At 65.9% G+C, this 13,907-nt stretch overlaps 1 protein-coding gene across 1 annotated transcript in view; it reads left to right on the top strand.

Moving 5' to 3' along the window:
* Positions 1-13,907, top strand: part of FHIP1B (FHF complex subunit HOOK interacting protein 1B) — a 421,115-nt gene that overhangs the window by 3,456 nt on the left and 403,752 nt on the right. Inside the window, exons 3-13 of the mRNA XM_069808747.1 lie at positions 1,995-2,280; positions 2,366-2,968; positions 4,700-4,858; positions 4,927-5,013; positions 5,161-5,328; positions 5,524-5,603; positions 5,849-6,018; positions 6,106-7,137; positions 7,218-7,396; positions 7,495-7,657; positions 7,964-8,593. Coding sequence (XP_069664848.1) covers positions 2,143-2,280; positions 2,366-2,968; positions 4,700-4,858; positions 4,927-5,013; positions 5,161-5,328; positions 5,524-5,603; positions 5,849-6,018; positions 6,106-7,137; positions 7,218-7,396; positions 7,495-7,657; positions 7,964-8,259 — 3,075 coding nt within the window. The 5' untranslated portion in view covers positions 1,995-2,142 and the 3' untranslated portion in view covers positions 8,260-8,593. The remainder of the gene's footprint in view (positions 1-1,994; positions 2,281-2,365; positions 2,969-4,699; positions 4,859-4,926; positions 5,014-5,160; positions 5,329-5,523; positions 5,604-5,848; positions 6,019-6,105; positions 7,138-7,217; positions 7,397-7,494; positions 7,658-7,963; positions 8,594-13,907) is intronic.

The following is a 13,907-nucleotide window of genomic DNA, read 5'->3' as shown; positions in this document are numbered from 1 at the left end:
CGCTGCCACGGTCTCACTGTCCTCCCCAGCTTCCTTGCTGCAGGGTGGGGAGCATGTGCCGGGATCAGCGTGGGCTGGGTGAGATGGAGCTGGGTGGGATGAAGTCAGTGTGCTGGTGGGGCTGGGAGAGCAGATCCCTGGCTGGGCTGGGTGGGCCAGGGGAGATGCTGGTGTCAGCATGGGTGCGTGAAGCCCTGTCCCCACTGCAGGACCACCAGCAGCTCTGGGTGGGGACAAGGGATCCCACCTCCGAGGGATGGGGGCAGCCCAGCGTCACAGCAGTGGCAGGGCTGGTGGCAGGTACTGAGACACTGCAGTTGGGGGGAAGGTGCTGAGAGGGGACCTCTGCTCGGTGTGAGGGGTCTGCGAGCGTCCCCCCCTCCCCAGGCAGCAGCTCCAGGGGCACCTTCTTTTCCTCTCCTTCCCCTTCCCCTTCCCCGCTATCGGGCCAGGCCCTTGCTGCAGTTGTTGGGGGGCCTGTGCCCCCCAAGCTGGATGCTGCTGGGCCATCGGTCCCGCCGGGTGTGGGGCACAGGGGCGGGTGGCTGTCCTGGCTGGGTGCTGGGTGCTCCCCACACACCCAGGCTGGGTGCTGTGGGCTGGGCCGGCTCCCAGGTTCAAAGTGCGGAGCTGGGTGTGGAGGCAGGGCCGGCAGCCAGAGCCCTCCCGGCCTGTGCCGCCCCGGCACGCTCGCCCTTCCTTTTCCCCGGCCCAGCTCCCGGCGCTCTGGCACTCCTTCCTCTCGCCGGGTCTGGGGTCAGTCGTGGGGCAGTGCCGCGGCCCCAGCAGCCAGCCCCTTCCGTGGCACGCATCCTTTTGGGGCTGACACGGGGCTAGCAGTGCCTCGTGGGGCAAAGCCACCGGGTGTGGTGTTGCCACTGGTTCTGGCACGCCACTGGGGAGCTGCGGCCCTGTGGCCCTGCTCACCGAGGTAGGTGATGCGGCTGCTCTGCCCCGACCTGTCCCGCTGCCCTCCCTGGCCCCTGCCCAGGGAGCTGTGCCCAGCATGGGGCTGCGGGATGGTGTTGGCACTGACTTTGCTTCCACGTGCACCGTGTCTCCTCCTGCCTGGCTTGCCGCGGTGCTCCCTGTCCCACTCAGCAGTGTCGTGCCACAGCCCCGTGGCTGCTCTGGCCTCGGCTCTGGGGCCTGGGGCCAGCACCGTGCTGGCTGCGTGCCATCCCGATGCTGCTTGGCCCTCAAGGGCTTCCCTGGTGCCTCCCCGCCGGGCTTGCTCCTCCTGCAGTGACCTGCTGTGCCGTTGGCCGCAGCTGAGCTGGCGGTGCCCGGCAGGGTGGTCGCTGCTTGTCCCTGTGAGGGGTTGTCCCTGTGCCACCCCTCTTCCGTGCTCTCTGCCTGCTGGTCCTGTGGCCAGCATGGCAGCAGTGGCTCCTCACCCTCTTCCCTGGCAGCCATGACCCAGCCCTGCAGCGCCTGACCCACAGGTGCCAGCGGCTCTGGCTCTGGAGCAGCGTGGCAGCCCCATGGTGCTGCTCTCCCAGCTGCCTGGGTGTCACGGGGCGATGCTTCTCCAGGGCACCGGCTGCCCTCAGCGGCGAGCCGTACCCCACTGCCGCGCTGGCAGGGCTGTGGCCGCGCTGGCCTGGCCAAGATAAACGTGGAGGTCCTGGGGTGGGGGCAGCTTCCTTGGCCGGCACCTCTGGGTGCTGGGCCAGGGGGAGGATTTGGTGGTGGAGGGCAATGTGGGCAAACAGGTGGCTGCCCTCAGGCAGGACGGGGCTGGTGCATTTGCCAGCCGTATGGCCGTGGGGAGCAGAGGCAGTGTGGGGGTGCCTGTGCTGGGATGGGGGTGTTGAGGGGGAGCCAGAACCATCCTGTGCATCCCAACCGCATGGCAGGATCTGCTGCCAGGCCTGGCCTGCCTGCCTGCCCTCCTTCTCGCACCCTGTTGCCTAGGCATGGGGTCGAGTGCCCCGGCAGTGCCGGGTGTCCCCTGGGACCAGGTGGGCTCTGAGCCGCTGCTCTCCCCACAGCCCAGCCCGGGGTGGCAGCAGCATGGAGAGAGGGGCCCCGTGGCCCACCTGCTCCTCTGTGCCCCTGCGGCGCTGCCAGGCAGCAGTCGGATCCGGCCTGGCCCACGGGGCGCCCCACCGCTGCCCGTGACCGTCCCTCACCCTGCCGATGGAGAGGATGAGCTGGCTGAGCAAGCTGAACCCGCGGGCGGCTGGGCAGCGTGCCCCCCGCAGCGCCAGCCTACAGACCCCCGTCACGGCCGACCCTGAGACCTGCCTCATGGTCTTCAAGAACCACTGGTCCCAGGTGAGCCGGGGGCGCGGGGGGCCGGCAGTGGGGACCCCTCCTCTGCCTGGCACTCAGCGCCGCTGCCATGCCCACCCTCCTCCAGGTCCTGCGCATCTTGGAGCGGCGTGGCTGCAAGCCGGCACCCGATGACCTCAGCGCCGTGCGCAACAACACCTACCAGATGCTGAACCTGCTGGCGGAGGACCGGCCGCGGGGGGAGGTGGCCCGGGGGCCCATCCTGGAGTTTGTGGCCTCGGAGAACCTGCTGGAACGGCTGCTGTGCTGGCATCTGCAGGGCGACTTCACCGAGGAGCGCAAGGTGGAGCAGCTGAAGCTCTACGAGATGCTCATCAGCCAGGCCCGGCAGCCCCTGCTGCGGCACAAGCCGGTGCTCACGCCGCTGCTGCGGCTGCTCAGCCTGTGCGCTGAGCCCACCTCCGCCCCACTGGAGAACAGCCTCGTCCTGCTGCTCAACCAACTCTGTGTCTCTGTGGCCAAGGAGCCCTCCATCCTGGAGCTCTTCTTCCACAGCCACACAGACCAGGGCCCCGCCAACCTCATCATCTTCTCCCTCCTCATCCCCTTCATCCACCACGAGGGTGTCCTGGGGCAGCAGGCCAGGGACGCGCTGCTGCTCATCATGGCGATGTCCGCCAGCAACCACGCCGTGGCCAAGTCCATCACCGACAACTCCTACTTCTGCCCGGTATGGCTGGGGGTGGCTGGGCTGGCCCGATGCGATGCGCCCCCTCCCTGGAGCAGTGCTGGGACCCGGCCGGTCCCCAAGAGCTCTGGTGGTGATGTGGGGTTGGGTTTGGCTGTCGGGGCAGGAGCCACAGGTGTCACTGGAGGAAGGTCCTGCCCTGGCTGAGGAGCCTGGGCCATGGAGCAGGGAGGGCTTGGAGATGGAGGGCTTGGTGGCAGGCTTGGGGACAAGGGAACCAGTTCCCTGGGGACAGCGGGGGATGTAGGGGCCAGCAAAGCTCCCCTGCTTTGAATTGGGATGGAGGAGGGCAGGTTTCCCCATGGGACTGGTGTTTGGAGGAGGGTGGTTGGGTCCAGTGGCTGGAGACCCAGAGCCTGCAGCAGCTGGCAGGCATGAGCAGAGCAGGCAGGAGCAGAGCAGGCAGGGGTGGTGCCAGGGGACCTACATGGACAGTGGGATCGAGTGCACCCTCAGCAAGTTTGCTGACAACACCAAGCTGTGTGGTGTGGTCATCATGCTGGAGGGAAGGGATGCCATCCAGAGGGACCTTGACAGGCTGGAGAGGTGGGCCCGTGTGAGCCTTATGAAGTTCAGCAAGGCCAAGTGTGAAGGGTCCTGCACATGGGTCGCAGCAATCCCAAGCACAGATATAGGCTGGGTGATGAGTGGATTGAGAGCAGCCCTGCAGAGAAGGACTTGGGGGTACTGGTGGATGAAAAACTGAATATGAGCCAGCAGTGTGTGTTTGCAGCCCAGAAAGCCAGTCGTATCCTGGGCTGCATTGAAAGCAGTGTGACCAGCAGGTTGAAGGAGGTGATTCTCCCCCTCTACTCTGCTCTCCTGAGACCCTACCTGCAGTCCTGCATCCACATCTGGGGCCCCCAACATAAGAAGGACATGGACCTGTTGGAGCGAGTCCAGAGCAGGGTCACAAAGATGATCAGAGGGCTGGAGCACCTCTCCTATGAGGACAGGCTGAGGGAGTTGGGGTTGTTCAGCCTGGAGAAGAGAAGGCTCTGGGGAGACCTTATAGCAGCCTTCTAGTACCTAAAGGGGGCCAGTACTTAAAGATGGGGAGGGACTTTTTATTGGGGAGTGTAGTGATAGGACAAGGGATAATGGCTTTAAACTGAAAAGGGGTAGATTTAGATCAGATGTAAGGAAGAAGTTCTTCACTGTGAGGGTGGTGAGGCACTGGCACAGGTTGCCCAGAGAGGTTGTGGATGCCCCATCCCTGGAAGTGTTCAAGGCCAGGTTGGATGGGGCTTTGAGCAACCTGGTCTAGTGGAAGGTGTCGCTGCCCATGGCAGGGGGGTTGGAATGAGATGATCTTTTAAGGTCCCTTCTAACCCAAACCATTCTACGATTCTATGACCCAGGCAGGCAGGAGCAGAGCAGGCAGGGCAGGTGCCAGGGCTCCATGGCGTGTGCCGGGGCAGTGCCACAGGCATCTGCACCCACTTTGCTCCTGCTCCCTGCCCTGCCTGCCATGCTGCCGCTCTCCTTCTGGCTCCGGCAAAGCGTAGGTCCGGTCCCGGCTGCATGCCAGCTGGGCCGGGGTCTGGTGGTGGATTCCTATGGGCTGCCGTGCTGGGCTGCAGGGTAGGGGTCCCAGGTGGGCTCGGCCGAGCAGGGTACCATGGTGTCTGTCCTTGTGCGGGCTACCTGGTGCTGTGTCTTCCTGGCATGGGGGCTGGTGGCTCAGGGGGAGCTGAGTGCCTGTCCCCCCAGGTCCTGGCCACGGGCCTGAGTGCCCTGTACTCCTCCCTGCCCCGCAAGATCGAGGTGCGGGGGGACGACTGGCACTTCCTGCGCCGTGAGGACTGGATCGGCGTCTCCTCCCTCGTCCTCTTCATGAACTCTCTGGAGTTCTGCAATGCCGTCATCCAGGTAAGGCTGGCGGGCCGCTGGCCCCGTGCGGGGCTGGCTGTGGCCCTGACCCCCACCCTGCTTCGCAGGTCGCCCACCCCCTTGTGCAGAAGCAGCTGGTGGACTACGTCCACAACGGGTTCCTCGTCCCCGTCATGGGGCCAGCGCTGCACAAGGTGAGGGACCTCCCCACAATGGGTGCGGAGCTGCCTGCCGGCCTGGGCAGGAGGTTTCCTGCCTGTACCTCTGCCTGTGTGGGTGGGCAGGGGGCCCCACGGGTGCCCAGGTGGCCCAGCCCCGCGCCGAGCTGCTCCCACCCACAGACCTCCATCGAGGAGATGATTGCAAGCACAGCCTACCTGGACCTGTTCCTGCGCAGCGTCAGTGAGACGGCCCTGCTGAAGACCTTCCTGCGCTTCGTCCTGCTGCACCGCCACGACAACAGCACTATCCTCGACACACTCGTGGGCCGCATCAACAGCAACTCCCGGGTGAGAGGCGCCAGGCTGACCCCACAGCCCCATGAGCTGCTGCCTGGTTGTGGCACTGCCCTCCTGCCCCACTGTGGGCTGCCCCATGGGACTGCCTGGCCGTGGTGCTACCCTCCTGCCCCACTGCTGCCCCATGGGTCTGCCCGGCCATGGCGATGCCCTCCTGCGGCTCCCTCACCTCCGACCTGTCCTCAGCTCTGCATGGTGTCCCTGAGCCTCTTCCGGACACTGCTCAGCCTCAACTGCGAGGATGTCATGCTCCAGCTGGTGCTCAGGTAACCTGCCCTGTGATGCCGGTGCAGGGGGGGGCTGACCTGCTGCTGCCCCACGCTGGCTTCTCTGGGACCTGGCCTGGGGTGTCACTCCTGACTGTGCTCATGGATTTGGGGCAGCCACATCATCTGCCCTGCTGCTGAAAGCCCTGGGGTCTGGTGAGGCCCCCTGTCCCCGGCCATGACCCGCTCCCCTGCGCGTGTGTCCCCCACTGGCGGCCCCCACGTGCAGCCCTGTCTCCCCCCAGGTACCTTCTGCCCTGCAGCCACGTCATGCTGAGCCAGAAGCGGGCGGTCAGGGACCTGGACATCTATGGGAAGACGGCTGCCAAGTTCCTCTCCCTCATCCCGCGGTGCTGCCGTCCCGAGAGCCTGCCACCGCCTGACCGGGAGGAGGAGCACGCCGCCTGGTCCAAGGGTACGGTACCGGGGTCTCCACGCCCCATCGAGCCTGCTGCTGTGGGGGGGGCTCCGTGCTGACCCCACTCCGTACCATCGCCCACAGGCCACGGTAGCCCCAACGTGGACACCTCCTCGGTGGTGACGGTGCCGAAGCCCTCCACGCCTTCCCGGCTCTCCTTCTTCATGCGGCAGCAGAGTGCGGCCCCCGAGGCAGCCGGCCCAGCACCGCGCTCCCCCGGCACACCATCTGGCAGCCCCTGCCACCGGGCCGGCAGGTGGGAGGAGGTGTCGGAGCTGGACAGGAACTACCTGGAGTACCTGCGGGATGCACGGCGCAGCATCGACCGCTGCACCTGGGCTTGCCGTGTCTGGTCGGCACCCTATGACGGCGAAGAGCCCAGCACCGGCGGTGCCGCCCCCCCGCCCGACAGTGGCCCCCCGCTTGGCCCTGACTGCCTTGGCACCCCACGCCCCCCAGGGCCCCCCACCCCACGGACTAAAAAGCGGGGCCTGCCGGAGGAGGGGGCGAGGGAGGGGCAGGGGGGGCCCCCCGGCAGCAGCGGTGAGCCCGGCACGGGGGGCCCCGAGGCCCGGGACTCGGGGACCCTAGTGAATGGGGCGCATGGGCCGGTGGAGCCGGGCCGGCCCGAGGGGGATGTGGTGGTGAAGAAGGTGCGCCGGAGCCCCCAGGGCGAGGGCGATGGTGCAGGGCCGCCCCCCGAGCGGGAGCACCGGCCGGTCCCAGCGCAGAACGGGGCTGCGGCCCCACCGTCCCCCCATCTGCAGCCCCCGGGCTGGGAGCCGCTGCCCTCGGTGGACTCGCTGATCGAGGAGCTGCTGGCCCGGGTGCCAGCCGAGCCCAACGGGGCCGGCGTCACCATCGAGGCCTTCACCGAGGAGCTGCGGGAGATCGAGGCTGAGATGAAGAACGGCGGCAGCGGGGCCCTGCCCACCCCCCAGGAGCCCCCCGAGACGCCCCTGTCCCGCGAGGAGGAGGAGACCTTTGCCAGCTTCGCTGCCCTGCCTGAGGGGGATGCCGCAGGGCGGGCGCCGCCGCGGCCGCCAGACCCCCTGGCCCAGCTGGTGGCCAGCCCGCCGCGGGCGGTGGGGCCACCCCCCAGCCAGCCCTTCACAGGTGGGGGGCCATGGGTCCAGGGTGGCGGGGGTCCCACTGCCCGCGGCTTTGCTCAATGTGCCCCCCCACTCCGCCCGCAGGCCCATTTGTCTCGGTGCTGTTCGGGAAGCTGGAGAACATGCTGCACAACTCGCTCTACGTCAACTTTCTGCTGACGGGGCTGGTGGCCCAGCTGGCCTGCTACCCCCAGCCCCTGCTGCGCTCCTTCCTCCTCAACACCAACATGGTCTTCCAGCCCAGCGTCAAGTCCCTGCTGCAGGTATGCCCTGGGGTGGGCAGCAGTCCCTTGGGACCCCCCCCAGTGCAGTGCCCAGCCTTGCCCTGGGCCAGCCGTCACAGCATTCTCTCGCCTTGCAGGTCCTCGGCTCGGTGAAGAACAAGATTGAAAGCTTCGCCGCCAGCCAGGAGGACTTCCCGGCTCTGCTCTTCAAAGCCAAGAAGTACCTGATTGCCCGGGGGAAGCTGGACTGGTCGGATACGCCGAGCGCGGTGCCCTCCCTGCGCCGCACCGAGACGCTGGGTGAGGGCTGGCGAGGCTGGCGAGGGCTGGGGCCGGGTGGGCAGCACCCTGGAGAGGCACGGCATGGAGGGCTGGGGCTTGGGCAGGGGGCTGCATGTTGCATTGCATGGTGGGCTGGGGGCTGCCCGTGGTGTTGGACAGGGGGCTGGGGGGTGACGCAGAGGGCTGGAGGTTGTTCAGAGGCATGGGGGGCTGCACCTTGCGTGGCATGGAGGGCTGGGGGACATGCAGGGTTGCTGGGAGCTGCCTCTCCCTGGGTGCTGGGGCTCTGGGCCGTTGGTGCGGGACTGACCCAGTTCCCCGCAGTGAAGAGCCGGAAGCCGTCCATCGGGGAGCTGATCCTACGGCACACCAACAGCCCGACGCGGGCACGCCAGGCGGCACAGCTCGCCTTCCAGCACGTGCGGGACGGGCAGGTGCTGCAGGCGTTGGCCGGGGCCTCCCTCTTTCGCGGCTCGGCCGAGCGGCAGAGCGAGGCACTGCGCGTCAAGAACGCAGTCTACTGCGCCGTCATCTTCAGCGAGTTCTTGAAGGAGCTGGCAGCTATCGCCCAGGCCCATGCCGTCACCTCACCCTTCCTGACCGAGCCCCCCGAGGAGTGACCCCCCTCCCCCAACCCCGCCAGCCGGCGCCTTTTTAACCACCCCCAGGACACGGACCTTTTTAATTTATTGGGGACGAATGTTTGGTTGAGATCTTGCTGCAATATGTACAGGAGTGACCAGCGGCCCGCTGCCCCCGCAGCTCAGGGGGCAGCAGGGCAGGACCCTGGGCGGCCCCGGGCGCTGGTGGCGGGGGGGCGGTGGGGGCGCGGGGCGGGCTGGCTCTGCCCCCCTTTGCCTCCTGCCGCTCCCCAGGGGCCATGTACGCCGTGGGGCCCTGCTCTGGCCGTTGCCCACCTAGCCCCTCTCTATGCAACGCGGGGCCCCCGGGGGTGTGGGGCTGGGGGGGGGGGCCGGGGCACGGTGGGGCTGGGGCAGTGCATGAGGAGGGCTGCGTGTGTCTGTGCTGTGTAAAAGCCCTTCTGTAATAAAGGGTCTGGTCGAGGGCATTGTCTGCCCCTGCCTGCGCTGCTGCTGGGGCTGGGCTGGGCTGGACTCCGGGATCCCCCCTGCATGGCCAGGGTGCGGATTGGGTCCCCAACGGTGCCAGCTCCAGCTGTGTTGGAGCACCCGGTGCTGCGTGGCCTCGGTGTTGGACACCCAGCAGTGGAGGCTCAGGAGTGGGGCAGGCCCAGGAGGGCCTGGAGGGGTCCCCTAGGGTAGGGGGCAGCTTGTCCCCCACAGCATGGGTGCCTGGCACTGCTGCATCCCCACTGTCCTGGCTGGGTGCTGCCAGGCATCCTGCTGGCCTGGGGCATGTCCTGCATTGGGGCTCTGCGCTTTCCCCCACCATAGCACCCCACATCTGCCCTCCCGGGCCCCTCTTCTGCCCTGGGGGGGCTTGTGCCTTGGGTCATCTGTGGCCCCCTCCCCCAGGCGTTGGCCCCCAGCCCTCACCCAGCATCTTGGCAGGGGCGAAGGGCGGCAGCGGGAGGAGGCACTGGCACTGCCGGAGGTGGAGGCCGTAGAAGGGATGTGCCGCATCTTGGGCAGCACCGTGGCACTGGCAGCTGTGCTGTCCAGCGCCCAGTCGAGGCAGAGGAAGCAGCCATTGCTCTCGGTGTTCAGCATCTCACCCATCTTTCGCATGGCTGGTGCAGGATGTACTGCTGCACATCCTGCACCACAGCCGCCTTCTGCAGGTTGTCTAGGCACACGTGGTGGAATCTCTGGGGCACTGCAGGAGGAGATGCCTCTGCCCCCCGCCCCGTGCCCCAGCCTCACTGCCTGCTCTCCTGTGTCCCCCCAGCCTGGGGACAGGATGTGGAGTCCCGGGAGGTGTCATGAGCAGTGGCTGGTCTCAGCCCAGTAGCAGGCAGCTTCTGCCCACCCCGGGAGTGGGTTCCTCAGCCACTGGGGGGCTGTGGATGCAGGTAGCTGTGTCCCTGCAGTCCTCTGTCTGTGGTCTGGGGCGAGCCCACCCCACACCCCTGACTTCGCCTTGGCTGCTAGCCCCAAGCCTGTCTGTGGGGCAGAGGGGGTGCGGGCTGGTCAGCTGCAGAGCCAGCTCCTGGAAAACTGGAGCATCCTCAGCAAGAGGCTGGTGGGGGTCACCAGGGTCCCCAGGCAGCAGTGCTAGGGCCAGACCTTGCACCCGCCCCGTGCTGACCACTGCTGCCAATTTGGGGCTGAAAGCCCTGAGGGCCTTTGGTGTCCCCCTTCCTGAGAGGCATGGGGGTTGTTTTGCCCATACCCCCCTGCATGCTCCAGGGGTGTGATGCTCTGGGGATGGGGCGCAGGGACCTGCTGGGGTCTCTGTCACCACCTGGGGAGAGGACATGGCAAGCCGGTGCATGGCTGCTCCTCCTCACCTCGGGCTTGCTGTCACCGGGGTCCCTTTGGAGGGGAGATGACTGTGCGTATGGCCGTGCGGAGGGTGGCTTGTGGTGGGGGAGCACCCGCTCCATCCACTGGCTGATCCCTGGGCACCGCGGCTGGGCACCACGTAGGCAGGTGCCTGCCCAAGGTCCAGCATGGTAGACACCCCATCCTCAGCATCCCTCAGCCCCACTGCTCGCTGCCATTCCCCCAGCCCAGGCACCAGCCGTACACCTGTACTGATGGTGATGATAAATTCCCTTTCAGGTGACAATTAGAATGCTGCCGATGACCCTGACTAGCTGCGACTCCAGGGCAGGAAAGCTGCTCCTCGCCACTGGCGGCTGTTTCCATGGGATCCGTCACTTCTCCAGGTCTTTACATGGCAATGTGTTTTATCAGCGGTGCCCAATGTTAATGTCTGGTGGACACTGTGTGGGGCCTCACGACCCCCAGCAGTGCAGGTTGCAGTCTTGATCAACCCAAACCTTCATCAGGGCCGCTCTCTGCAGAGCAGTGTCGGTAGGTGTTAATTACTTTTGCAGTCCTTTAAGCCTTCATTTGTAAGTTCCAGCTCGTCCCAGTCAAGTTTGGCAGGATTTTGGTGCTCCTCCAGCCTGCCTAGCTTCCTCAGGCACTGACACGCTCTAACACAAAGCTGACAGATGAGGTGGGAAAATTGCCCGGACCATGCTGCTCCTGGTGTCACTGTGGTTGGGAGTGTTGATGCAGGCTGACCATCCAGGCTGGCGTCCTTGCCGGGGGGTCCCAGATTGGCACCCCTCTGGAGCCTGCAATCGTTGGGGGCATGGAGCCGTCCCCGGGCCTGGGAGGGGTCCTTCTCCTTTGCTGCTGCTGCCACGGAGCTGCCAGACCTGCCTTGCATGTCCTGGGCTGGGGGGTCTCTCCATCCCACCATCCCTTGCAGCACAGGGACTGTCACTGTCACCGGTGGCACAGAGGATGCGGTCCTCCATGTGGTGCGGTGGCTGTTGCACACAGGGCAGCGTCCTGGTTTTCCCCACAAAGGCTCTTCGTGGTTTGAGGGTGACATCTCTCCCCATCACCTGTCCTTTCCCGACCCTCAGTGTCTTGCTGGTCCCTGCTCCACAGCACAGGGACAACGTCCTTCCCATCTCATGGGAATGCTGTAGAGCTGCAGAGGTGGACAGGTGGAAACAAGCAGCAGCCTGTGGCTTTGTGTCCTGTCGGCAGCCGCTCTCTGCTCGCTCCACTGCCTGTCCCCACGGAGGCATGCACACAGCCAGCTGGTGGCTCTGGTGCCCGTGGCACATCTCAGCCTATGCACAACTGCCCTCCCTGGTGTGTTGGGGTAAGTGTCCACTGCCGGGCTGCCCGGCACTGCCCTCTGAGCAGAGGTCTCCAAGTGGCCTTTTCTGCCCCAAATAGCCCTCTGGCCCTGGCACATGCGGCTTCCCAGGCGGGTGGCTCTGCCGCCACCGGAGCCCACAGCCACAACAGCTTCGGTGGGAACCTGGGAGGTAATTCCCACTGCCATGGGGAATTTGGGGCTCAGCGTCAGCACCCCAGAAACTGCTGTGCAGGGGACCAGGGAGGCAACGCAGCTGGTATCTCCAGCTCTGCACCCTCTACAGCTGGGGGCTGAGGCTGGACACTGCGAGTTGGGAGAGCGTCCGCTCTGGAGGCTGGGGATGGGTTTGTCCGTGGGATGTCAGAGCAGGCAGCTCCGGCTACTGGGGAAAGATGCCATGCCAGATGCTTCACTGGCAGGCAGCAGGACCACCTGGCCACATTCCCAGTGCTTGTGCTGCCCCAGTGCCTATGGTGGTCCCCTGGCCCCCTCGGTGCTGCTTGGCACCTGTGGGGAAGGGGCTTCCCCAGCACCGCTGCCTTGTGTGCCACAGCCAAGCTCATGGGCAGAGGTGCTGGGACGAGAGCCTGCCCAGGCCATCCCCTGCTGATGGGGGGTCCTGGGTGCAGGGGAATCCAAGCAGCCCGTGGCACCTTCCTCCACGCGCCCCTCTCCTGCTTTGCTTTTGCTGGCTGCTGCTCTGTGGGTGCAGCAGGTTGGGGCAGCTTCACATGTGGGGGACGTATGACTGGCCCCCAGCCCCGCTGGGTCTCATGCCGCAGCCGGCCCATGCATGGCGTTGGGCACGTGTGACGGACAGGTAAATGTGACCTGGTTTGGTTGAGGTGGTGACAAGCACGATGTGGGTGTTGGCTCCAGGGAACCTGTCTTGGCTTGTTTTTGAACCCCACCAGCAGCACAGCAACAGCGTTATGCAAAATCAAAGTGACAGTCCCAACAGCCACGTGTGGCCAACACGGGGTTTGACTCTCCTCCAAGAGATGTGGGAGATGCGCAGGCTCGTTACGCTGACAATCAAAATAAGGGCAAAGTTTTGGCAGCGACAGGCAGCCTAGGCAAGGCAGGGAATGAGCCCCAGGTCTGCTTCACACTGCTCCTCACACCCGGGGCTGGTTTGGGGGTCTGGGTGACCTGGTGGCAGCTGAGCTGGGCTGGGGGCTGTGACGGGGCTGTGGGGTCCTGGGGGGCTCCTTCCCTACCCCCTCCAGCCCCTGGGCCATGAGAACCCTCCTACCTCGCTGCCTCGCTCCGCAGGCAGGGAGCCAGGCTTGGGAGTTGGGGCTTGGGGATGGCGGGAAAGGGTGTGCCAGGCATCTGTGTGTGTACATGTGTATGTGTGCATGCATGTGCAAGCCTGTTCACTCCCTGCTGCAGTGGCACCAGGCTTGCTGCTGTCCCTGCTCTGGTCCCAGCCCCTGGCTGGGGACCTGCAGGTGTTGAGGGAGCTGGCACAGGGATGCTGCATGCGGGCTGTGGCCGGAGAGTCGGCAGCCCATTGCTCTGCCTGGGGACAAGAGCGCTGCCGGGTCGGCTGGGGGACGCTTTGCCTCCTTCCCTGCCCTGGCTTCCTTTAACGAAGGACTGGGCAGAGAAACAGGCAGACAGGCAGGCAGGCATTGGGAACCACAGGGAGGGAAATGAAAAAGGAGGAATGGCTGGAAGGGGCTTGTGTTGCACAGATACAAACACTGCTGCAGGTCTGATCCTGCCCTAACGTGCTGCACCTGGGGCATGGCAGAGCATGTGCTGGGGGGACGCACTGTCCCATCCCACTGGTGGGAAGGGGCTGCCACCGGAACCCCAGTCTTGGTGACTGCTGGGGGCTGCAGGGAAAAGACACGTACCCCAAGTGGGAGCACGCGGGCACGTCACACGTTTCCTCCGCTTTGTTTTGTCTCTTCCTCCATGAACGGCAGCCGGGGCCTGAGTCACGTCCTGAGCCTGGCGTGGCCAGTGGGTGGCACAAGGTCGGCCATGACACTGGGACACTTGAGACCCCCAGGGCCTCTGGGACACTCAGGACCACACTGCCTGTTCATGGCCATCACCTGGAGCTTTCCTAACGCTGCTCCCTGCGGAGCATCCCTCCCTGGCAGCAGGAGTCAGAGGGGCAGGGGTGGTTTGGGTGCGGGGAGGGGGAGCAGTGACCCTGCGCTCACCCCCTGCATTGCTATGCCTGGATTCGTGCAGTCGGCGTTGGGACCATCCCTGTGGCGAGTGCCAGCTCCTGGAGGCTTGGCTCTGCATGGAGAGAGAGCAGGAGGAGGCAGCTGCCTGCGAGGGCTGGGGCATGGGTGGAGCAGGAGGGGATGGGATGGGGATGGGGATGGGGATGGGGATGGGATGGGGATGGGGATGGAGTTTTGGGGAGAGGTGTCAGCTTCAGCAAACCTCCTGCTGTGAGGCAGCGCATTGCTCCCGGACCAGCACTGGGAACGGGCGTTTTGGGAGCCCAGGTCACGAGCCTCAGCTTGAC

This window comes from Haliaeetus albicilla, chromosome 20 (genome assembly GCF_947461875.1).
Source record: "Haliaeetus albicilla chromosome 20, bHalAlb1.1, whole genome shotgun sequence".
NCBI classification, from domain to species: Eukaryota; Metazoa; Chordata; class Aves; order Accipitriformes; family Accipitridae; genus Haliaeetus; species Haliaeetus albicilla.
The sequence above is the reverse complement of the archived record's forward strand: the minus strand, read 5'-3'. Positions and strand labels throughout refer to the sequence as shown.